This window comes from Hippoglossus stenolepis, chromosome 4, assembly GCF_022539355.2.
Source record: "Hippoglossus stenolepis isolate QCI-W04-F060 chromosome 4, HSTE1.2, whole genome shotgun sequence".
Taxonomy (NCBI): Eukaryota; Metazoa; Chordata; class Actinopteri; order Pleuronectiformes; family Pleuronectidae; genus Hippoglossus; species Hippoglossus stenolepis.
In genome coordinates this window covers 14,672,208-14,698,148 of record NC_061486.1, presented here as the reverse complement: position 1 = coordinate 14,698,148, position 25,941 = coordinate 14,672,208, and the positions used below count along the sequence as shown (strand labels likewise).

Below are 25,941 nucleotides of genomic sequence, written 5' to 3'. Positions count from 1 at the left end.
TCTCCTGTGGCAAGAAAATCTATTTTCCTGAATTGAGAGCAGAACTGATAATGTCTGAGCTTCTCGATATTACAGTAATAATACCAGGTTTTCGTAGCCATCCTTCGACTCATTGCAAGACCTGCAGGTTCTCCAGTCATACAGCCTTGCCAGAGACCACATTAGAAGCACAAGATCATTCTTCTCAATCAGTTACAGTCTATGAAATGAAAACATGTGGCTTTCTCCATATTATATCAATAATTCCGGTGCCATGCAAATTGCAACAAATAGAGGGAAGTTGGAGGAAAGCAATACTTCAATATTCACTACTGTGAGGTTCCAGAAGAAAGAGCCTTAACCACTACACTATCTGTGAAGACGTGATATGAAGGTCGAAGCAGGAGTTCAACAGGCAGCCAGAGTGATAGGGATGCCCTTTAGCTTAGACGGGGTAATCCAGCTTTCTGTCAAATAATGGGGAGTCTGCTGGGCTCTATAGGTTCAGTTCCAGGACCACTATTTTTCAAGCGTCACTGAATGTTAGCGCTGATCAAAGATCAATCGACTGAGTTCCTTTCATTATATCATTCATCCTGATCTGAATGTTAAAACTACTCCAACACTTGAGAAATACCAGTTCTGGTTGACATTTTCTTGGGAGTGGACTGCTCATCTCCGTCTGGGCCTGTTGACAGTAACTGTAAGAATCGTCTCGTGCCCAGAGCTCTGGTGTTTAATATACTTTATTCCTTAATTACTAAGCGAAACTCCTAAACCTAATCTTTATATGTCACCATAAAACCGTTAACTGTATCACAGTCCACTATGACAGCGCCAATTAACGACTGTTTGAACTCTGACTTATCTAAAGATCAAATACAAACAAATGTCCAACCGATCTCAATAGTTTCCTCTGATAATCTCCAATCTCTCTTTCATATCCAAAGACATTAGGAGGCAGCCGCTTCCTCTCCTGCTTTACTCAGGGACATATTTGATAACCATTAGATAGACCACAGAGGGCATTATCACATTCCCTCTAATATGTCTGCAACTGATTACCATTAGAGGAAGGAGCTGGCAGAGCCTTCCAAATCCTCTCTTCTATCGACATGTAGGAGATTTTGGCAGACCGTCAGACAGAGAGCAAGCATGAAGTCACACCCTGGCAAATAACAGAAGAATGTGTTAACATCCCCATTGTCATTCCAAGGTTTAGCAGCACATTAGCCATTATACTGTGTTAGGAGGATGTGTTCAAGTCATACCGCAGATGCTACAATTTTGAGAGGTTATTTGAAAGAAAGCAAAGAAGCAGAAGCATCCGTGTTGCAGATTTAAGAGTCACATTGAATTTTATTTCCCTCATGCATGATGCAATTGTGATTATAGGGGAAGGAAGTCATGCTAGCATTATACCATCTCCATTTATGTTTTGAATATCAAATGACATAACCTATTTAAAGTAAAGTTAAGTGTAATAAATTAAGAACATAATGAATAAAAAATATAACATAGTGTTTTCCAAAAATGGTGCAAAAGCAAGACTGGGTTATAGTTACTAAGGAATATTTTATTTTGAATGTTTTATTTTCCTAAATTGCATGATATTAATAAGTATAACATGCACTTGTGCTCCCCATACAGACAATGTGTTCTTATCACCATGCAGGACATTCAGTACACTGACATAGACTACATGGAGGATAAGAAAGATTTCACCTACGACAAAGTCAAGTTCAGTGAGCTACCTCAGTTTGCTGACTACCTCCATCAGAAGGGGCAGAGATACATCCTCATCCTGGTAAGAAAAGCCTTTTTATCTGAAACATCTAACTTCTATGCCTCCGATGATAACAAATTGTTGGTAGTGAACTTTGTATCTCAGGGTGTGGTTAATAGATCACATTACAGGGCAGATGATTGTGATGATAGGCAAATGATTGTGACGATGGGTTGATATATCAATCCATCTTTCCATCCGTCTTCTGCCATTTATCTGGTATCAGTCGTGTTGTGGTGGGAGCAGGTAGTCCAGATCTTCCTCCAGTACTTCCAGTATGTTCTGGGTCTATACTCGTGGGTCTCCTACCAGTTGGATCTGCCCACAAAACCTCCAGTGGAGGGGGCCATGCAAGGGGTGGCAACTCTACTTCCCAAGGCGATAAAAGTTACAATAAGATGGCATCTCTGTCTCAACGTGAAGGAAGCAATTCATTGTTTTCTGACAGAGAACTATGGCCTCACACTTGGAGGTGCTGACCCATCCAAGCTGATTTACACTCAGTTGCAAATCATCAAAAGTAGCAACAAGATTTTTAGGCTTTCCAAACTGGATGCACAAGCTGGCAGCGCTTTGAGATCCTGACCCTGAAGAAGTACAAAACAGGAGTGGCCAATGCTGGCAGAGGCCAACATTTGATATGTATTCCAGCTATAATCAAGTTTCAGAGCTTTTTATTCAGCTACACTAACTTATTGAATATATTATTACAACAATGTCAACTGTTATGAAGACAGTCATGCTATGTAGTTTGCAATCAATGCAGTAAATTACAGTTCATCAACAGTTTACCTTTCATTGAGTTTCTGTTCTCTCATATTAACACTTATTAACACTTTGTACCCAGGATCCTGCGGTTGCTACCAGTAAGCTAGCAGGGAATGCTCCATACGGCTCCTATGACCGTGGGACAGAGAAGAACGCTTGGGTAACTGAATCAGATGGGAAAACTCCTATGCTTGGTGAGGTGAGTTGAATTTGGGTACAAGACAATGACGCGCGTGCAGATAAAATGAGTGGGCCTGTAACGAAGTTCTTATATGAATTTAAGCAAATACACAACACAAATACACACAATATAAAGATCAAACTCAACATTGACTCTGAAAAAAAGAATCAGTGCTTGGCGACTACATTATGGTAAGGATAGGTGAGAGAAATCACTGAGGTTGTTTGCAATTTCACTTTTATGTAGTGTTTAAACAAAGCCATAGTTCTTGTAGGAATTAGATTTTCCCAACACCCATGTTTTCTTAATCATTCGTGAGATTTCTCAACCGGATGTATATTTATTTCATAAATTTGCAACCCTAACCCTTTGGACTCTACTGATACTACTTTCAGTTTTTTACCTAAAAGATCTCGGCGTCAATTTGGTTACAAAGACATGCCAACCCAAATGTGCATAGGGCATTGAGAAGATATCATTATGTACACTGCAGGTTTACCCAGTAGAATCAGTCATTAAATATGGGTAAAAATGGATGTTACTCATTTATTTAGTGACATTGAAGATTCAATGGGGTCAAATTCATCCTAAACGTAATAGGATGGTTAAATCAGTTGAGGTAGCTAGAGTTTTTTCCGAACATGAAAAAGTTGAATTGAGCAACATCACAATGTTGGTGAGGCAAAGATTCCTGTTGAATCTACGTAGAACCTTGTTGATTTTATGACTCATAGAAATCCAACTGCGCTGACGTTCTGCCACATGCTGTGCCGTTGAGTGTTAGGGCCTTTACATTCGAGAATTCGTCATGCAATACGACTGTAAAATAGATGCACATGAATGTGTGTCCCAATCAAACCATTATATTCTCCCAATAGAAGTTCGACCCAGATGACGGGTTTAAAAAGCTCTCCCCTGCAGAGAGCTGAACACAGGGGGGTTAAAGTTTGTTGCTCCCGCGCTTTTATAGTGTTGCTTTTGATTACACACACGATTAGGTCCAGTCCCCTCTGTTAATCGCTTTTTCATGCTGTTTATGACGGGTCAAACATATGCATTGATTCCACGTTGGTGTTTAATCTTAAAATGTTCTGCATCAGTGCATCAGTGTGTGTGTGTGCGTGTGTCTACATGCAAGAGGTGGAGAGAGCAAGTCTGTCTGAGTGTGCATCTCTGTATTTCCATTCCTCTAAATGAGAAGCTAGTCTTGGTTTGTGCTTTATGTTGCCACGTGTGATTATAATTGATTCTTTTCCACCTGGCCCCCACTAACCATATTAAATCTATGTGTACCTGTTTTGAAAACATGAGGGTCTTTGCAAAATGACCTTTGTGGTAGCCTTGCCAGTGATAAAGGAGATGCAGCGGCATGGCTGATATTTATTCTGCTTTTAAGACGGCTAATTGGTTGCAAAGATAAGGATAAAAGCCTTTTCTGTTCCCCATATGTTTCAGCATACAAGTGAAATCATAGCAAGGACCTCACTCGCACAGATCTGTTCTGAGCACCGAGGCAAAACTGGATGGGAGTAAACAGAGCAGCTTGGAGTAAAAAAAACATATAAATACGTAAAAGGAGTTTGCAGGTTTAAAGGTAGGCATGACAAGACAGAAACAAGGCAGAGAAAAAGGCAGATGCAGGCAGACAGACAGACACAAATAATAGATTAGAGGGAAATGCACAGGGAGACAGACTGGCTGTCTTTCTGAGCGGATTGGAGAGTGACAGGCTGGTACACAGGAAGTCAGTGGGAGAGAGACACACGAGAGACAAAAAGACAGATTATCAAGTAAAAACAAAAATAGGGACAGACAGGATACTTTGAAGAACAGGCAGAGGGGCAGATAGGGACAAGTTGGAGAAGGGAGACGGACAGGTAATGACATAGATATGCAGACTAACAGAGAGACAAGCATAAAAACAGCCAAATGGACATAAAGATATAGGGTGAAAATGTTTGTTCAAAGTGTTTACTGGGCTGTCAGTATTGGTAAGCAGCTGGAGAGGTTAAAAAAGAAGGAAGACATGGCTGCAAAAAATAAAAGTGGAAAATGTGCTGTATACTACCAATAATCCGTGACCTTGGAGTTCTGACCACCTGCCAAAAACATCTGCCCATAAATCTGTGTGCAAGTGTGTGTAAATGAGCGTATATGAGCATGATTCATGTCTTTACCTCAAGCTGGGTTGTAAAGTTACTGGCGGTGGAAGTAAAGGTAAAAGATAGCTACAGTGGAGCAACCTTGAGACTTAATATGTACTGCGCTCGAAAGGCGCATTCACAAATGTGAGTGCGCACACACACACACACACACACACATCTATAGAAAATATCCGCTTTTCTCCGTGGATTAATCATTTTTCTCAATACATGTCATTAAGGACGACTTCTAACACAGTCACGTCTAGAGATTTCTATTGCATTATCGATTTCTCCTCTCCTCTGTTCTCTTACTCAACTCATCTGTCTCTCTATCCCCTTTCTCCTTTGCCATCGCTGACACACACACACACACACACACACACACACACACACACACACACACACACACACACACACACACACACACACACACACACACACACACACACACACACACACACACACACACACACACACACACACACACACACACCTTCATCTCTCTTCTGTCCTCTTTCTTTGTCATTTCCACATCTCTAAGCGGTTTCTCTGACATTTCTCGCTACGCCTACGCCATCTTAGCTGATCATGCCCCATCATGCTGTTTCACATGTAAAGTATCGTGTAGGCTAGCTTCTTGTCTACACAAGGACAAGCTGTGTCGGATGCTTTTAAATAGACTTTTTAACGACATCCACTTGGCCAAAACAAAACCTAAAGCGAGTGCCTGTCAGTGAAGAAGCTCTCGCAGTGATGCCAAACTAATGAGCTCAGAGTTTTATACCGGAAACTGTTTAAAAAGTGCTTGTAAACACGCAGCATCTCATTGTCTCTGCCTTTCAGGTGTGGCCAGGAGAGACAGTGTTCCCAGACTACACCAGCCAAAACTGCATAGACTGGTGGGTTGATGAGTACGAGCGATTCTCCAGGGAGATCAAACACGATGCCCTCTGGATTGTAAGTCAATTTTCCACATGATAACCATAAATTCAGGAACTGACGTTGTTCTGCAGCCAGCTGCATTCGCACAGGGGTGGCAGACTTGAATTTTGTCCGTGGCAATTACGTCACTGTGGTTTGAACAGTGAGCTCATACACAAAAACAGGCTGGAATTTATTTTATACTGTTAATGATTTCTCAGCTGTAAGTATGGATTGGGCTCACTCATTACTCTGGCTGTTTACTGCAGTCAGCACAATTCCCCATCTCACTTCAAAAACCTCAGTCAGCCCAGGTCATTTTACCAACATGAGTCAAATCACCTGTATGAAATGTTTGATGTCAATATGTCTCCTTTTCAGGATTTTAGTGGAATAATTTTGACGTCACAACACAAGTGGCCTCTCATGAAAAATTGTAATTCGACATGAAACAGTGAGCATTTTGTATCATGACTATAATGACCAAAATTATCACGTTTATCAGTATCACTGCGGTTTTGTTAAATGTGCCAAAAATAGCAAAAATTAAAAAACATAATATTCCACCATATAACATCATATCAACTGTGCAACATTGACATTGAAAACGGAGGCCTTTAGATTGTAAACCAACTGACTTCAGGTTCAACAATTTACTGAACTTCACAAAAATAGAAATAATGATGTCATTTAGTTACACTGGTATATCCACTGGTTACACCGGTAAATCTTTTCTACTCTGGCTCTGAATTTGACCAATGTATAAACCGGTAACCATTTTCATACCTCATGGTGATTATTAATAGAAATTTCTAGCTTAAATTGACCTGTGATGAACTTGCAGGACATGAATGAGGTGGCCAATTTCAAGAAAGGATCGACCAAGGGCTGTGCCGATAACAAACTCAACTATCCTCCCTACACTCCAAGTAAGACACGTTATTTTCATGTTCTGAGTCGTAGTGATGCTCAATCTGTGCTGCTTGTAAACAGTTTAAGTTGCTGCAATAAGGCAATTCTATTGTGAATGCTTTGTCTTTGCAGTATTTTCACTTTGACCTTACAACACAGTTATCAATCAACAGTTAGGCCATAGTGCTAAGGTTACTGAAATACAAGGAGATAGATATTGCCACAGTCCTGCTGCTCGTAGCCCAAATGCTGAGCACAAGTGGATGAATTAGCCACAACGGCTCATAAAGTAAGTTTAGGTCCAGAGGAAAACTCATCTATAGTAGTGGGTCCCTGGTGAAGAATTTCGAAAATGAAAATTCTGCCACGTCTTTTATTCGGACTGTGTCTCAGACAGGACGAGCCTAACTGGAAAAGGCATGGTCCCCTGCCGCCATCATTTTACTGCGCTCCTCCTTAGTCATCCTCTTCTCCCATTGCTCTCTCTCTGTCCCTCATTTCCTTATTGTCCCTACTTCCTATTGCAGTATATATATCAACTTCTCTCTCCTTCTCTCCGTCTCTCCCCTTGCTGTCCTTCCCTCAACTGCACCCTTTATTTTGCATTCACTCCATACCTCCCCTCACCTCACCCTGTTTCTTTGCCTCATTCATCTTTTCTCTCACCCCCCAGGGATTCTGGATGAGGTGATGTACAGTAAGACTCTGTGTATGGATGCCAAACAGGCCTGGGGGAACCACTATGATGTCCACAGTCTGTATGGCTACTCTATGGTGCTGGCGACCGAGAAGTGAGTGCATTCCCAATCGATGATAGAAGTAGTTTGGCCGGCTTGTGCAAGAGTATAGAGGCCAACTTGCTGCCACCGCTTCAGAGAAATGGGGCACTGGCAAAACCCAAATTGCAAAGTGTGATGTGAAAACACAAACGCTTTAGAATCAAGTGTTGTTAGAGTCAGAGGTCCTGGGAACAGAATTATGCAGCTGACATGCAGAAGATCTGTAGGTTCAGTGCAGCGTGATGAATTATACCAGCTGCTAAATCATTGCTTGTGACTCTTGCAGACCATTTGCAACTTGGATCCCGCGTGATAAGTGAGGAAATATGTGTTAATGAGCCTGACTCCCAGGGTGAGAGAATGGATTTCTCATTTGGGTCTGGCGTTGAAACAGTATAAAGGTCCCATTACTTACACAAACCTGCACAGGGGCATTAGTATAACTAGAGGATGTAATCATAAGAATATTGGCAATCACACACACACACACACACACACACACACACACACACACACACACACACACACACACACACACACACACACACACACACACACACACACACACACACACACACACACACACACACACACACACACACACACACACACTATCCCGGAGTATCCTGACCTGATCCTCCCCACTCCCCCACTGGCTTGAGCTCACATTGCACAAACACCAGCACTAATCACAAGTCATCATGGTTTTTCTACCATTGTAAGGCTTAGGTGCAACACAAACCAGCCTCAACTGAATATAATACCGTGTGCATTGTGCATGCAGGTGACACACCAGTTTTTGTCCAATATATTCAAGTTATGTTAATGATAGTAAACACCATTAAATAGATACATGCTCCATAAAGTTTCCCTTGCCTCTGGAACTGTGTTTACGTACCATGATGGTGAAGAGGGAGGAGGAATTTGATCTTTGGTTGAAATTCAGATGAGTAACTAGGTGGAAACCCATACACCCCACTTAAATGATACAGAGCTATAAACTGCAGTCTTATGGAGGATTTATATAGTTTCCAAACTATCAGCCATATATATTCCACACAACTCTAAAGTTGGCAATAGTTGCAAATGTAATTCGCACTAATGCTGATGGTATGGGAAAGTGCATCCATTTGGAAGCAGCACACACCTTCACTAATGGGTGGTGCCAGGGGTAAGACTAATGAATGGTCAAAGTATTGATAACATTCAACTTTCCCAATAGGTTACACATCTCATGTCAGGAGGGGCTGCTTTGCTTCCCCTGCACCCGCTTACTGGGTTATCCTGCATATATTTTGTGCTGATTCATTGCTGCCGTGAGCTTATAAATGTACCTCTGATGTAAAAAAGTAAATAAATAAATCATTGAATTTGAATAAAATGCAAGTGTAACTCTTCAGATGGTAACCTTTACCTGTTTGTACTCTCGGCATAGCATAGTACATAGTAAAGAAAAGTTTCTTTCACAGTGATATTATGACAGTGCCTTCAGTATTTCGATATGAGTGACATCTCCAAAAGGTTGTCATGACATTAGGCTCCAACGCATCCCAACGATATCCTTGGATGTGTATAAGCAGAAACGTCAACATTCATATTTGGCTTTTATGATGTGACAAAAAAATGTGTGTGCTTTCTGCTGGTACCACTTCGGCAATAAAGTTATTGTTTGATCTTTCCCAAAGTCTAATGAATATGTGTTACTGGATCCCGACTCTTAGTTGTAAAAAAAAAAAAAAACATACACTGACTACAAAATAAAAGCAGCTTGTATTATTTATTGGATGTACAGAGGGACAATATTACCTGTGACAGACACATCTAAATGTATGCACAAAGGAAAACATAACACTTGCATAAATGGTTTCACGCACACAGGCAGAGGCATATACTTGCATTGGTGACAATATCAGCCGTGTGAAGTGGACTTGCTGACTCATTCCTTTGCCATTAAACCAAGCCCTTTCGTCTCCTTTCTCTCTGTCCACTAATTGAAATGTATTATTGGCAGGAGACACATTTTGTAAACATCATCAGGGTTTTGTATTGTCATGGAAATCAATGCTGCATCAATTTCCCTCATCAAACACAATACTGTACAATGGGGGAAGGAAAAGCACTACCAGCTCTGGCTGTGTCCCCATCTCATCTCATATCTCTTCATCTGGCTCCACTCTGTGAGCATGTTTGTGCTTGTGTGTTTGATATACGTCTCTCCCTTGTGCCATTTAAATATCTCGCCTTCGCTCCCGAGGTCCTTTTTTATCTTAATGACCTCTTTCTCTCTCCATCGCTCCTCGCCGCTCCCCTCTCCCTCCCACAGAGCTCTGCAGAGAGTGTTCGGGGGAAACCGTACCCTGATGTTGACCCGCTCCTCCTTCCCAGGTGTGGGAAAATATTCGGGTCACTGGCTGGGGGACAATGCCGCCAACTGGAACGACATAAAATGGGCCATCCCCGGCATGCTCGAGTTCGGGCTCTTTGGTGTTCCCTATGTGAGTAGCAAGCCATCACAGAAGGGCGGATACTGTTCATGTTCAGCTTAAATACAGAGAAAAGAAGTAAAGATACTTTATTTTACATGGTTGCCATGGCAGGGCTTATTATTGGGACAGTTTTTCACATGAGCCACAGATTCAAACATCACATCATAACATTCAGTGTTAACATTTCCCTTTAGAACTATTTTGGAGCCTGTGTATTTGTAGAGTAAAGTTCTGTTTGTTGGTTTTTGGTGTAACCTTCTTAAATTGACACTGTAACAGCACATATGCAGTTATGTCTTTTTTTTTTTTTTTATTCCGTTTTAATTTGGTTTTTTTTTTTAAACTGACACGTGAAAGCTTCATAAATTTTGGTTAATTTTTAGCAAATACCCATTGGCGTTGGTACTTTATACTTTCATACAGTATGAAGAGAGAAATTTAAGACCTCATCATTCAAAGAGATCTTAACATGCACTTCTGGCATTCACAAATTTCTCCCTTTTGCCTCTTTAAATAGGATTCAGCCACTAATTGAGATCCATGTTCAGGCGCAAGCATAAAGACTGAGGGGCAGGCAAGAGAACGACATCCATTAATACATCTGGAAGAACAAGACCATGTTAAAACACACACACTAGAAAATGCACTGCAAATTGTACATGTATATGAGCAGAGCACAGAGCGCAAACAGTGCACAGGAAACAACAAGGAGGGGGTCAAACAGATGCAATCCTCCGGCTGTGCACGTCAGATGGTCTTATAGATGTCAAACAGATTTTAGGCTCTACGACGCATACACAGACACCCACACCCACACACAAAGAAAGGGAGAAAGCAGGAGAAATGGGATTTGGATCGATCCCCTCCCATTGAGTGTGTTGTAGAATGTGGCCGGTCGTAAACAATAGAAAGCAAGCAGTCTCCAAGGAGCGGCCTTTGACTGGAATCTCTTTCTTGGACTCCGCTGTGCAATTAATGTAAATAAAGATCACTGCCCACATCTACTGGCTGCCTTGAACAAATTGATAAGACATCAAAAAAAAGACATTTTGAAAGTAAAATATGCAAGATCATGTCAGTGGCACTATTTTTTACTGCTGGATAGGCTATTTATTGACCCAACACAATCAGTTGTTTGTTCTCTTTCTGACATTTGGAATATAGAGCTACTGTGGTCTATATTCATAACACAATCTCAGACTAGAACCCAACAACATCCCCTTTTCTCTATCTGAAACGGAATGCCAAGCATATGATTCCAACACATTTGAAACAACATTTCAGACCCAGGCAGAAATGTACTGTTGTGGCTGAATGTCAAGCTGTCGTCCCTGAACGCGTTTCAGATTGGAGCCGACATCTGCGGATTCTTTGACAACTCCAGTGAAGAGTTGTGCCGTCGCTGGATGCAGGTGGGAGCCTTCTATCCCTTCAGTCGGAACCACAACGCTCAGGGCTATAAGGTACCGTGGAGGCATTTTCTTTTGTCATTTTCATATTACACTGTCAGTTTTAGATTTATGTATCAAATGGCCATTGTTTGGTCTAAAGTGCTGCAGGGTGTACCCTTTATTTCATAACACTGTATAGGTGTTATGACTCCCAGTGTTTAAAAATAGAAACTTCTTTCAGTATCCATGGAGATTGTCATCACACCAGCACTGGCAGAGTTGTATTATAAAATAGGAGCAGCAGGACATCTGATTCGGGGTTTAACACTGGGGATGTTCACTGCGGAAAATCATTATAGGAGTAGCTGCTGTGGGTATTGGAACATTTGAGCCTGGAGTAAAACGCAGCTAAGAAGCTCAGTGCCAGACTGATACTCATCGAAGAGGGTGAAATTTTACACTTTAGTAAAACGATAATGTCAATGTTAAATTATGTCGAATTACCACAGTATGATGTGCCATATGGCTTCAGACCCTTAACAAACCTTTGAATTGGCACTGTTATCTCTTCTGCACTCGCCACCTCTTCAACTCCAACTGTGGCTCTGGTTGCATGTGTAGCATCAGACTATTTCACTGTGGAGCTGCTCATCTTACATACGTGATACCAAGTGATATTTATGCTGAACTGTTTATTTTTTGTTTATTTAAATGTATGTTTTACTTCTAATGCTAAAAGAGAAAAAGGCTTCAAAGTAGGACCAACCGATGAATCTAACGCTTTCCCTAATAACTACTGGAACAAACAGGAGGTGCTGGAATGTAGAAATCATTTAAAATCCAACAGAGTCAATCTTTGTCATCATCTCATTAAAAATTTGCATCTGGGGCAACATCCAATATTTTGGGGCTTCCGGAGTAGACTGCCTATATCCAGGCCAAAACTCTCGTCTCCCATTAGCCGTTCACTGTTTAAAGTCGGGCCACTTGAAAGTTTCTCCACACAAAACACAAACACTAGGTCCAGACGACATTTTTGCTAATCTCTATTAAACAGCCAACTGCTAATGAATGCAGATACATTTAAAAAAAACGATAGCCGATGGATTTCATTCAATTTGTTCCAGCTTTTTTCTCTCCACATGGACCAACCAAAGCCTGCTCAAATGTGATTGGTCATAAACATGTAGAATATGTTTATGACCAATCACATTTGAGTGGCACAGTAGTTTACAGAACCAGAGTAAGAAAATACTACACAGTTTATGAATGTAATGTCACCTAAAACCCCACAAACGTATGTACTTTGAAATGTCCTCAAGGAGGGTGACTTCCCTAGCTTTGGTCAGGCATGCAAAGGTTTTCAGCTCAAATCCATTCCTTGCACTTTTATTTTATATTTAACCACAACAAAAAAGTGTCATCCAACCCAATACAATCCAACATACAGTATAATCACTTTTACCACAGCCACATGCACATTTCTCAGGCAACGTTCTTCATGTGACATTTCTATGCGCATTACTGATGAAAAATAGCACAGCATTGAGGTTGTGGGGGGGATTAGAATGAAATGGTGGTGGGGTGGGGGCTTTAGTTGCTGGAGAACAGGGACATGATGATGATGATGAATTTGAAGTATGATTTCCACTAAACGAGACAGCTAATGTGTGACCTTTGCTTTGCCCTAATCACGGCTCTCGTCACACAGCCATACAGGCCAGTCCAAACACACACCCACACACACACACACATGAAATCACACAGAGTTCTCATCACACTCCCAGAGGGGCCGAGGGCATAAATGATTAGCCAGATGAGAGGAACACGGCCTGTTAGCAGCTAATCACCCTTTCACTCTGCACTATCCACTGTCTGTCCCTTTCTCACACATTTTTCCTCCTTCATTTCTTTTTCTCAACTTTTCCTTTGCACGTTTTCTTTACAAAATCTGCCAAATTAGTTCTGTGTTAAAGTTTATTTGGATTGCAATCATTATAAATAAAAGGTCAATATCCACTTATTCAGTATGAATACATTTACAATGTTTTAAAAATAAAATTCCTCCAGCTTTCCATCCTCTCGTTTCAAGTCCATCTTTCCATTTACCACAATATCTCTTCCTTCCCACTCACTCTCTCCTTCACCCTCCAATCTGCCTCTTTTTCTTTCCCCCTGTGAATGAAAGACAAATCTTTATTTTTTTCTCCCCCTCCTTCCCTCTCATTTATCAATGCCATCTCTTTAATCCATCTTTCTGTCTCCAGCCCCAGGATCCAGCTGTGTTTGGCAATGGTTCAGTGCTGGTGGAGAGCTCCAAACATTACCTGAGGATACGTTACACACTCCTGCCTTACCTCTACACGCTCTTCTACAAAGCCCACACCACAGGAGAGACTGTTGTACGTCCTGTCATGCACGAGTAAGTCACTCAAAAATATAACAAGTACACTGTCAGACCCAAAATGAGGTTGTACAGCCTGATTTAGCAGAAATACTAGAGAGGAGGATTCTGCTGAGAGATCTGATCTCTCTTTAGCAAAGCACATGTATGAGCATCAACCTTAGTGAAATCAACAATGTTAAGTATCACCTAGGAGGAGGGTGAGGTGGTGCAGCACACAGTATTGGTATGAGCGTAAAGTGCAGTGTAGCAGTGAAAAGTGTGAGGTCATAACATCCACTTGCATTAATATGACTGGACATTAGTCGCTGCCCAGCTGTGAATTAGCCAATCGCGATAAAACATATTGTAAACAGGTGTTGCTAACGTCAGTGCTCTGCTCGAACATTCAGGGCGCTAACACACTTACCTTGTTGGGTCCGGACCTTTGGACTTTTCAGTTTAGTCCAAACCAAAAGTGAAAGGTGCCTTGGACTGCGGTCAGGACCGATGGACCAAAATTCAATCCGACCAAAAGAGGCGGTCTCAGTACAGATCAAACTGAACCATGGTTCAGACCATTTGCAGTATGAACATTTTTGGATAGTTCCGATTTTCAGACTAATTGCAGGAAGTTGAGAGAGCATCAAGCAACAGAAGAAGAAAAATAAATGAAGCAGCTTAGAAACTGTTTGTAGTCATTGCCTCTGCTGATGTAGTTTGTTCTATGAGGACGTTCATTTTGCTGGTAGTTAAACCATTAATTACAATGGCAACAAATTAACTAAGTTGAAGATTTTCTTCATTCAAACTAAAATAATACTTTTTTCTTTATTCCATTTATTCAAAATGGTTTGCAAATACAAGAGCCTAGACAAACGCCCATCTACGTACCTGTCAGATGTAGCCAATGTCGGTGATGATGACAGGACTTATGCATTTCATACAAAAGTCTTTATTGCGCTCCCTAAATTTTAATATGAAATCAAAACAAATCAAATATAATATAATATACTGTATAAAAGACATGAACCTTGGTTCGGACCATGGTCTGGACTTTCAGGTGTGAATCGGCCTCAGTCACACAAACTCACTTCACCCTTCACAGTAATACAGAGTTGGTGGAAAAGACTCAAAGTCTCTCAAAGAATCCGAGCGGTGGCGAGGATCCTGCTGGGAGAGAGAGAGAGCTAATCCTCCAAAACAAAAACATATTGCTCGCTGCTCAATAAGATTTAGCAGGGAGTGCTTTAGACAACAAGCATGTTGCAATTTCCCCTGAATAATAGCGAAACCCTTTTCATCTGAGAGGAGCTCATCCCTCACACGAACATGCTGCAGCATACTAACAGCAGCTTGAAACAAGGGGAATGTTCTGTGAAGCGTATTACGTGTTGCATTTCTCTTTTAAACGCTTTGCAAAACCCTTCTTATTTGTGAAGTAGCGAAGACAGTGCACATCACATGCACATTTGCGTCACTCACTGCTCATTATATAGTCTTCTGTAGTGCTATCTGAATAATTAGTTAGTTACGACAGACCCACTGGAACCCACAATACACCGCGAAAAGAAGTTTACATCCAATAGTCACTAGCAGCGCAAAACATACCGTCAAGCTTTGAATAAATTCAAGAAAAATGGAATGAGGAGCGAGTACTGTATGATGATAAAATAAAATTGCGCCATGTCTGAATAAAAATAAATGAATTGAAAGCTTCAGATGTGACTAAACAGAAGGCAGCGGCAAATAGAAAAGTCTTGATTAAAAGGAACTGAAAGTTGTAGCAGACACTAAATATATTCTATTTATTCATGTGGGAAAACTCACTCAGTGGAATATGTACTGACCGATGTTGATATGGCAAATCTTGAATGTGCGGCGACAACGCAGTACTTACTGGCGTGGTGTTTTTCACTTTGCCTATGAGGTCACTATATTGTCCTCTACATAGAAGTCCCTTTCCGGGAGTGAATGAATAAGTGATTTCAGACCCAACCCACTGGGGAAATAGTCTACAACAGAGGGCACTTTAAGACAGACCACGGTCCAGATCAGGAGGTCAGATATAAGACAAAGAGAAAGGTAGAGAAAGGTAGAGAAAGGTAGAGAAAGAAGCTGTTCAGTTCTCAAGATGTGTACAAACTGACTGCTATGGGAAAATGAAGTTTACCCTTTTACTTACTTACTTATTATTTATAATAGCGGTGTCATACATATTTAATATTAAATTATTATTTAATACAATTTTATTAGGTGTTCTCTTAAATGGATTTATGTTTGTTTTTGAATGCACCAAAGAGGTGCAGCGCTTGCGAAGGCTTTCTGATTATGATTCCATTCATATTCCCTCCAGTTCAATGTGAAGGCTGACAATCAATATAGTTACATTTTACCGCATTCTACTTTGATTTTGTCAGTTGTTGACTGACGCAAACATTGAACATCTAATATTTCAACAAACATATTGCACTGAATCAAACAATAGTTACACAGTATGATATTCTGGAGAAATTCTCTCTTATCTGGACTACGTGGAGAAACGCATGTAGGTTCCATGCAAGCCAGGCCTCCTCCACTCTCTTCTTACCACTTTGGCAATGAGCAGGACTTAGAGTGGTATATATATCACATTACAGCAACAAATATGAAACAAAGTTTGAGGTAAGTTTTTTAAAGTAAGGCATGCACATGAGGTATTTACAGCATGCAACGAAAACAACAAATAGCCAACAGGGTAAAATTTGCCCAAAACCAATCCAGCACATACTGGACTTAGCAACAGCAACAAGGCAGCAGGCAGATCAGTGCGCACGCACGCACGCACGCGCGCGCACGCACGCACACGCGCACACACACACAGCAAAAGATAGAAAACACACATCTCCATTGAATGCACACAGATTCAAGAGCAAAGCAAAGAGAGCACCCAGCAGTTCAGCATCACATGCAGGCAGCAGCCATGAGCATCCATCGCATGTTAAACCAGAGACAACACAGCAGCCAAGTTCAACCAGAGAAACCACCAAGCAAACACAAGCAGCGCTGAGCCAAAGCAAACACACGTGTTGTCAGCAGCCATGAAAGTCAACACAAGCAGCAGGGACCCACCTTAGACCCGGGGATCATGGCGAGTGGGACCCGGTGAGCGAGGCCCCCCTGACAGGTCGGTCCCGTCGGCAAACACCGCAGAGCTCCGGGGTTGTGTCCTGACATGTGAGGAGAACCCCCCCCCCCATCATTCACTCCGTCATCCGGAGGGTCCAAGACGAGACGCGCACGTGTCAATTCTCACATGTCGCGTTTGTTGACAGCGCCGGCAGCTGTCAAAGTTGTAATGTCCGCGTTTTACACCTGCGTTGATATGATTGGTTCTTACTAGCCACAGGGACGCGCATGAGCCAATCACCGTGAAGCATGTTGAACGCGTGGGATGCCGAACAGCCAATGAGAGCGCGATTTCAGGGCACCTGTCTGAGTTGAGACTGCATTTAATTTTTTATTCCATGTATTCATGGAATTTCTTTAAGATGTTGCCAAATGATAAGTTTTAGAGAATTATGTTGCAATTTAACAAGAAAAAAGTCTCAAGAATAAAGTTGCAATTTAAAGAGGAAAATAAGTTACAATAGTGCTACTATAAAGTTGCAATTTAACATAAAAAATGTCTGAATATTATGCAAATAAAGTTTTTTAGAAAAGTATTTTAGAAACCTATACTAAAGTATGATTTAACAAGACACTGCATGATACTTAATTTTAATGTAGGGAACAGGCTGATCTGATCCCCCCCTCTAACAGCCCATAATTATGACTTTATTCTCGTAAAAAAAAAATGATTTTCTCTTAATATTTCAACTTTATTCTCGTTAATTCTCAAATTTAACTTGTAACATTGACTTAAATGTCGTAATTTTAAGACTTTATCCTCTCGAAGTCACAACTTTTACTCGTACTTTTATTACTTTGAATTTGTAATATCACAGCTTTAGTTCTGATCCTAAAACTAAAGGGAAAAAAAGGCTTTTGTAAATGTCTGAATTGACTGTGCTGACTTTAAGAGCATCCTGTCATCCAAATTATAGGCTATGAGCTTTATTGAACACTTAAGAGAGACACATTTTATTAATCAAATGAATTTATCCAAAGAATATATATGTTATGACTAAATGAGCGATGATGAAGGGTGTAATTGCCCCAAAGGCTGTCAGAGAACAGTTGTAAAGTGTACTGACATGGATTTACTGACTGAGCGAAGCAGGACACGATGGCTTCACACAATAATTCTAAATCATGATTATTGTCATTCCCAAGGTTCTACTCTGACAGCGCCACCTGGACCGTGGACCGGCAGTTCCTCTGGGGAAAACACCTGCTCATCACACCTGTACTGGACCCGGTCAGTCACAACACAAACCAAGAAAACTGTGCACACACACTTACACTATTACAGGCTGTGGTTGTATAATGACATGCTTGGAACATAGCTAAACACATTGAATCATGTATTATATAAAGTCCATATAGAAACTTGTATGTAGAACATACAGTCATGTGTTTTGCAGATGATGCAGAAGAGATACGCACACACTCAGTCACACACACACACACACACACACACCCTGACCTCCACTGGGAAAACATGACATGAGATATTCTTTGTTGCCCTCCCCTCCTCTCGTCCCTCTTTCTTCTCTCTTTCATATCCTCCCTCTTTTCTCTCAGCTCTAATGAGAGCACTGACCTCATTACTTGCAGATTAGAAGTGTAGATAGAAGTGTGTATGTGTGTGTGTGTGTTTGAGAATGTTTGTCTGAGTATGTGCGTCTATGCATGCTCCTGCGTGAATGTGTTAAAAAACGTGCGTGCCTGTAACGTGCATGTGCATGTGCAGCGATCGCGGTCATGTCAAAGTGGCCTGATTAATAAGCAATTTAGCACGGCCTCTCGTGAATTACAGAATAGTGGAATGCGAGTTGGATTGATAGCGGGGCTGGGGATTAAGTAACTTCAGTAAGTGTGCTGGTGGAAAAGTTTCTAATTGAAGAAGAGTGGGGACTGTGCCTGTAGCACATGAGGGTTTGAGACGTCCAGAGGGTCGGCGAGAGGATGGGGCCATAAGGTCTTTTTGCAGGGTGTTATATTTTTCTGAATTAAAAAAGACAAACAGGACAAATGCAAAGGGCAGTAAAGATTGCACCTAATATGGGTCCTTTCCAGGCTGGAGCACAGTGGGTGTGTTAAAGGCTGGTATCAGTTATGACCAATAGCTTATTTTCTCTCTCTTTAAAAAAGCAATGTCCCCTGTATCAAAGTGTCCTGACAATTGAATACAGTGAAATGTCTGCAAACGAATTGCATCTCAGAGGAGGAAAGCTATGACCTTGCTTGTGATGGTGCAGAAATGCCATGAATGAATTGAGAGTTGGTTTAATTTGCTTAGGAATTAGATCGAACATACTATGTTGCACCGCTGCTCTCTAAGCTCCTTGGCTGATGCCCTCAGTCCTACAGTTCTTAAATAATCAATCATGGCACACTGTGACAGCTCTATGTTTCATTCAGGCCACAATCACATGTAGAAATAAGAAACGCAAGCTATTTTCCCCTTTATGCTTGAAGGAGTTGAGATTTAAAATCAGCCAACGCATCATCCACGGAGAGCCTTGTCGGCTTTCATGTTACATTCGCCTGCGTGTCCAGATTTTCAGGTCAAACCAAATCTAAGCAGAACACCAAAGATGCACCATGCTGCTTGATCAGTATTGACAAAACCCCATACTGATCTTCCACTCCTATTTCTGAACATACTAATGTTTGTGGCAGGCAGAAAATAGCAAAAAGGTAAGAGTTAGCAAGCAAATAAAACTCTAACTGACAAAAATACCACTTTAATAGTGTAGTATAACCAATACAGTCACAGCTGGGGCATGGTTACCCATTGATACTAATGATGTTACACTTAAAGGCTCATTTATGTGTCCTTTACGTACAAAAAGTGTAACATCTGTTTTAAACCATGGAGCCGTCAATGCCCACATACTTCCTTTACGTTATGCAATACAACCAATAGAGGGCAGTGATGAGTTGAACGTTTCTGACAACCGGAATCATATAGTTTCTTCCCATCTCAAGTCTCTGCTCAAAAGTTCTGCTATTCTCGAGTCTCCTCCCTTGTGTCCGTTGTCAGTATCCTTAAGCTCTCAGAAGACGTGCACGAATACAGATGAATTGAACACAGAGTACGTGTGGAAGGCTCAGACCTTTTCCGTATCTGACGTTGAGCAAAAATGGGCATTTAGGTTCACACTTTAACCTGCCTAAAAAGGCATTATAAATTGTATTCATGTCCAACGAAGATAACTGTCAATTCTAGTATTACCTTCTCTTACTGTTTATGTTAGAGCTTTTTTCCCAGGTTGTATAAAAATAACTCAACTCAAATTATTAAACATGGTATTTTTTTGATATAGTAAACTTTCATCTGCTATACGATTGTAAATAACAGTCCAGGGAGGCCCAATGAGTTTAGCTAAGAGGCCTTTTGAACCTGAACTACCACAACTGATCTGATGCGGCTGAATATTCATCTTTTTGCGGGGACAGGCTGCTGCTGAGCTGCGGTGATGGGTATTTGCACCAGGGTAGAGGGCAGGCGCTGAGAACAGAGTGCCTACTGTCTGTTCCAGATGCAACAGGCCACAAGAAGAGATAGTGTCACTAACTGGAGTAGGGTCACAGGCTGATCTTAAACATCGTGTCACATCCTACCATCTCTTTCCTTTTTCATCATCCTCATCTCTCTGTGTCTCTGTCCATTTATCGCTCTGTCCGTCTTGCCTCTGCCTTTCTCTAATGATGCTCTCTCTCTCTCTCTCCCCATCTCTCCATCAGTCGATTCCTTCACCTTGATCTCCGTGATGAACCGGGGAGATCTCCTGCTCTCTCTCTGTTTCTCTCTCTCTCGCTCCCTGTCATCCCCTCTGGTCTTCATCCCTGCTTCCACTCTTCCTCCACTTGCCCATTACTCCCCTTTCTTTTTCAGCTTTCATCAGATGTTGGCTCCCTTATCTCATCTGCATTCTCTTAATCAGCCGCTGTCAAATCACCCTTGTGATCCCATTTCATTTCATCCCGTCTCTCTCCCTTTCGCCCTCTCCCCGTCTCCGCGCCTGTCTCGGCCTCTCTCATCTGTCTCAGCAACCATCTGATCATTCTGCCAGTGTGGATCTTTGGCCCACCTGATCAAACCTTACCTCGTGGCTAGCTGGGCTTCTGCGCTCTCAATGAGGATACGGGCCTCACGCCTTGTCCCTCTCAATCACAGTTAGCAGCCATGCTAAAGTCCCCAGTCCCTCCCCATTAGTCAGCGGGGTGAGTGATAGGCGCCACGAGCAAATCAGACACCAGAAAACGAGGTATCGGGGAGCATCCATTTCCCCAGGCTGTCATCCCACAGGCTGTGCAGCGGTTGTGACAGGTGATCTGCCTAAAAACTGTAAATTTGCGCCCTAAAGACAAAGTTAGGTCATTTAATTTAGTCATTTATCATAGCAGTGCGTCTTGATCATATTTTTTATTGTTTGACATATACTTAGCTCATATTTGCCTCGGTTTAATTATCTTTTCATCCCTATTCTCTTTCCCTGCTTGTTTTGCCTTGTCTCCCTGTCACCTCTCCGTCTTCCTCCTTGAGGCCTCAGAAGGCCACAGAATAGGACGTGCGGCTGAGGAGAGACAGATAGGAAGGCAGATGTTGGTGTCATAGGTGCTTTTGACGGACAGCCTCGGCCTACACAGCTGACATAGTGTGTTTTACTGTTTTGCTTTCTATTATTTTTAGGAGGACCCGTAGCTGGTTCTCTGCTTAACTGGGTTCCCTGTGTTTATCTCCATCTCTCCCGCTGTTCTGCCCTGTCAGAGAGAGCAGGGAAGTGACAACGCTATCAAAGGCTCGCCGCTCATCTATTGATTGCGCCTGTCTGTCCTCCACCTTAAGCCATCAAAGCCCGTCACCTATCAGTCGTCGCTCCATGCTGTCTCTTCCATCATCTGTTGCATCACAGCACTGTCGACCGAAATGTCACAAGGGCATTGAGGAAACTTTATATCAGATGATAGGCAGTTTTAAAATAACTTTTCTTGATATGAACGTCTTATCTTCCACCTATTTCTTATTAAGCTGCAGTGACTTATAGCTGCCAGACATATCTGTGTTTCCTCTGTGGTGTATTGTGGCTTCTCTCCTCATGTTCAGACTCATAAGATTAAAGTGTCTGCGTCGGTACAGTGAGCTAAAGCAGGTGCTGCCGAGTGCAAGCACAAATCAAACACAGGCTCGCTCCTGCACAAATCACAAAGCTGACACCTTTTGATGTTTGCTCCACAAATCAGAGGAATACAGTATGTGGCTGTGTCTAATGTCAAAAACAAATGTTTACAACGTTGTTCTTGTTTTCTGCAGGGCGTGGACAAGGTGCGGGCTTATGTACCAGATGCTGTGTGGTACGACTATGAGACGGTAAGAATATTCCCAGCTTGTTTTAATTGGTAGAATAAGATAGATGGCTCTTTAGATAGGCAAGAAAGATTACCTCTAAAGCACTTCCTTCCGCCTTCACGTGTCACAAAAGAAGCTAGAATGGCACTCAGAGTGCAAACCTTTGTCAAAGCCCAACAGTCTTAGGAAACCACTTTGAAAACGGCACAATTCAGATTTTTATTAGATTCGTGCATTATTCCCTCGAGAAATCGGTGAAAATGTCAAAAGACACTAAAAGAAAGAAATTCCAGGATCCACTCCTTTGTCTGGATCTGTAACCAAATTGAATTCTTCTTTTTGGCACATTTTACATCCTTCCATCAGGTTTTCGTGAAAAACTGCTCAGTAGTTTTTTGTGTAATGCCACTGACAAACAAACAAGGGTGAAAACATAACCTCCTTGGCAGAGGCAATGATCAGAAGAGTGATTATTTTAATTATGATAATGGCATCTCTCATTGTACATTATTCTCACACTCACAGCAGACACTTCATCTCTTTTAGTTTAGATTGTCATTGAAATATTTTTTCATTAAGAATAAAAGAACTGACAACATAAGGAAGGTTCTCAAGTAAAATCCGCACAGCACCTATGAATAGCATTTTGTCTGATGTCATAGAGGGCAATGTAAGAAAAAATTGAATTCATAGTTTGATCGTATTTCATATATATTTTTACCCTATTTACGGATATTAAGGAGAAAAATATATGAAAACATTATCAAAATGAAGCAATTTGTTAAATCAATATCTCTCTGATACAGTCTTTACAAACTAGACACTATAGGTCAAACAGAGGTTATTGTATTGGAATACATATGATTATACTGGTGAACATAAATTAATTGATAACATCAATGTACAGTGATGAACAAAAATGGTTGCACCGGGACTTATCAGCATTGTGTTCCATTAACACGCACACAAAGAGCATGTATCACATGAAAGTCTTTGCCTGGAGTTCTTTGAGACTGAGAGACAAGAGCGATAAGGCAGAGCGAGAGAGAGGACAGATATAGAGTAAAAGAGGGGACAGGGAAGAGAGGGGAGAGACAATCTCCCTGACACAGAGATAAAAGAGGTGTTGAGTTCCTTTGGGACCTTATTTGGGCGTCACAGTGGTGATGTAAAGCACCCAGTGATCAGATGAGCGATTAGATTGGTTGTCTCGCCACCGGCCCCTTGTCCCGCATGGTCCCCTGTGATTATCTGGGTAGGAGGATGGAAGGGTTGGAGGGAGTATTGATGCAGTGAAAATGACCATGAAAAACAAGTTACTGAGCAGGAAAAAAATAATGGAAAAACAAAGGCATGAAGGAATGAAAACAGATGCGATAGAGGTTGAAGCAAGAGAAAGTAGGGAAAAGACGGACAGTACCCAAGATGGAGGAGAGAGGAAAAGCGGAGAGGAGATGAAATGATGGGGGTGAAAGTTACTGTACATAGACGAGTGGGAAGATGGGAAGTTTGGCCAGAAGGAAAAAGGAGAAGAACAGAAGACCTCCTTAGGGCAGACAATGAGGGGGTGATAAGATCTGAAATTGCTTATAGACGCTTCGCTAACTCCAGCCCACACAGACGCCCATACTCCACTGTAGTGCAGGAAACAGTGCACGCACACACGCACACACACACACGAAAGGAAAATGGGCAAAAAAAAGAATTAGAACACCACACCGAGGATAACAGGAGGTAGAGAGGGAAGTAGGTAGAAGGAGAATGAGAGGAGATAGAGAGGAGTGAGTTTTAAATTATTTTAGGCCAGTCGGAGGATTCAGTCCTCACGGGATCGGAAATTAACTGTGCTCTGTGGGGGCCTTCAGAGAACCGAGTGGAAGGGACACAGAGAAAAAGAGGCAGAGCAAGAAAGAAAGGAGGGGAGACATTTGTCTGCTCCTCTTGAATAAATAGTTCAAACTGCATATTATATTGCATATAATGTATATATAATATCATAAAGCAAAATTCCTCAAGTGACAGTCATTGATGTTGTGTCCTGTGGTACAATGTTCGTGCACAGACCTAAAATAATGTACCCAAAATGTAAAGGTCACAGTTCTTAAAGACTTTTTATTTTTTATTTTATGAATTTTTTCCAATTTGATAAGTAGCTGAGAAAGATACTAACAAGTTAAGTCTGGTACAGACAAAAATAAAGTTCAAATTCTTATCCTCATGCTTTATTTATTCAGGGACTGTCATAGAGCAAAGCTCACACTCACATGGCTGCCCTTTCAAATAAACCAAATCAAGCCATACTTCAAAAAGTGTTGAATGTAAAGTGTAAAGATCAGAATTGTTACATTTAAATATAGCTCAAACACAAGAGATATGACTTACAAAATATATAAGAAGACACAATGTCAGTACATGTTGGTATAAAAGTAGCATTTATTATGTAAACCACTGCTTCAACTATTCTAGGGTAAATAAAATGTATAATTTAAGGGATGCCTGAGGATTTTTTTGCACATACGAAGAGCATCATATGCACCTTTTCCCCAATTTAATATTCATATATTTGAATGTAGTAATACATATTTGTGAGGTAGTAGAGTTCCCCATATCCCTGCGTCTTAAAAGTGAAGATAAATGGAACAGTAGCTCAGCGTTATGAATTAAAAGACGACAGTGTTGTTCCCTTCACATGGTGAGTGATGTCCAGCCTACCCTCCCACACAGGATGCGATGATGGGTTCTAAAACTGTCACCCGTCATAAATCTTACAGCTGTGAGAGACGGCACCGAGTGACATGAGGGTGTGGGCAGCCGCGTAAATTTCATCTGCATAGTCGAGCGCTGATAAAAACGTTGCCCGTACCATCTGCATTCGACCAATAAAAGAGATGAACTGCTTCTTTCTCTAAATAGAAACTTTCAAATTTCATTTTAAGCTTCTCAGTTCCATCTAACCATGGACCCATTTTTTACTTTGAGCGTCTGATATTGTACTAATTAGTTGATAAGCTAAAACAATGAAACCTAATTTAACAACTTAGGCAATCAGATTCAAATATTTGCTAATCAGGGGGGAAACGAAAGCCATCATTAACATCTAGGTTTACCATCCATAGGCTGGAACTCTCGCATTAGCATAGTATCCTATGTCCAGTGTGTTTGATTAGCAGGTTTGCAGACTTAGACTTATAACATATTCATAATCGCAGTCACTGTTCAGACCCATAGCTAATAATTTTCAAAGTCAGGCTTGTGCAACTTTATGACCACTGCCCCTTTTCTTAAGGGGGTGTGTTACAGATTGTTTTTGCCCACAGAGATTCATACAGAGAATTTTTGGTGTGTGTAGATGAATTAATATGCGTATATATCCTACCCATCAGATGGAACGATTGGCAGACCGTAAAATGCAAGTCGATATGTATCTGCCAGGTGACAAGCTTGGTTTACACATCAGAGGTGGTGCGGTCCTCCCCACACAGGAACCTGCTGTCACCACCACAGACAGGTATACACACACACACACACACACACACACACACACACACACACACACACACACAGAGAGACACTCAGACATAATGCATTCCCTAGCCCCTTAACCTAACTTAAACCATCACAACTCAATCCCCGATGCTGCCTTCACACCAAACACTAAGCAAATGTTTGGCTGCAGGATCATTTGTATTTACTTGTGGTGCTTGCGCAAAG

The 25,941-nt window shown here is 41.5% G+C and overlaps 1 protein-coding gene across 3 annotated transcripts in view; it reads left to right on the top strand.

The window, feature by feature from the left end:
* si (sucrase-isomaltase (alpha-glucosidase)) overlaps positions 1-25,941 on the top strand; it is a 74,767-nt gene that overhangs the window by 10,422 nt on the left and 38,404 nt on the right. For all 3 annotated transcript variants that reach the window (XM_035154466.2, XM_035154464.2, XM_035154465.2), the window contains exons 11-21: positions 1,655-1,786; positions 2,613-2,732; positions 5,702-5,815; positions 6,624-6,708; positions 7,365-7,482; positions 9,794-9,965; positions 11,303-11,419; positions 13,615-13,769; positions 18,045-18,129; positions 22,195-22,251; positions 25,614-25,738. In XM_035154466.2, coding sequence (XP_035010357.2) covers positions 1,655-1,786; positions 2,613-2,732; positions 5,702-5,815; positions 6,624-6,708; positions 7,365-7,482; positions 9,794-9,965; positions 11,303-11,419; positions 13,615-13,769; positions 18,045-18,129; positions 22,195-22,251; positions 25,614-25,738 — 1,280 coding nt within the window. The remainder of the gene's footprint in view (positions 1-1,654; positions 1,787-2,612; positions 2,733-5,701; positions 5,816-6,623; positions 6,709-7,364; positions 7,483-9,793; positions 9,966-11,302; positions 11,420-13,614; positions 13,770-18,044; positions 18,130-22,194; positions 22,252-25,613; positions 25,739-25,941) is intronic.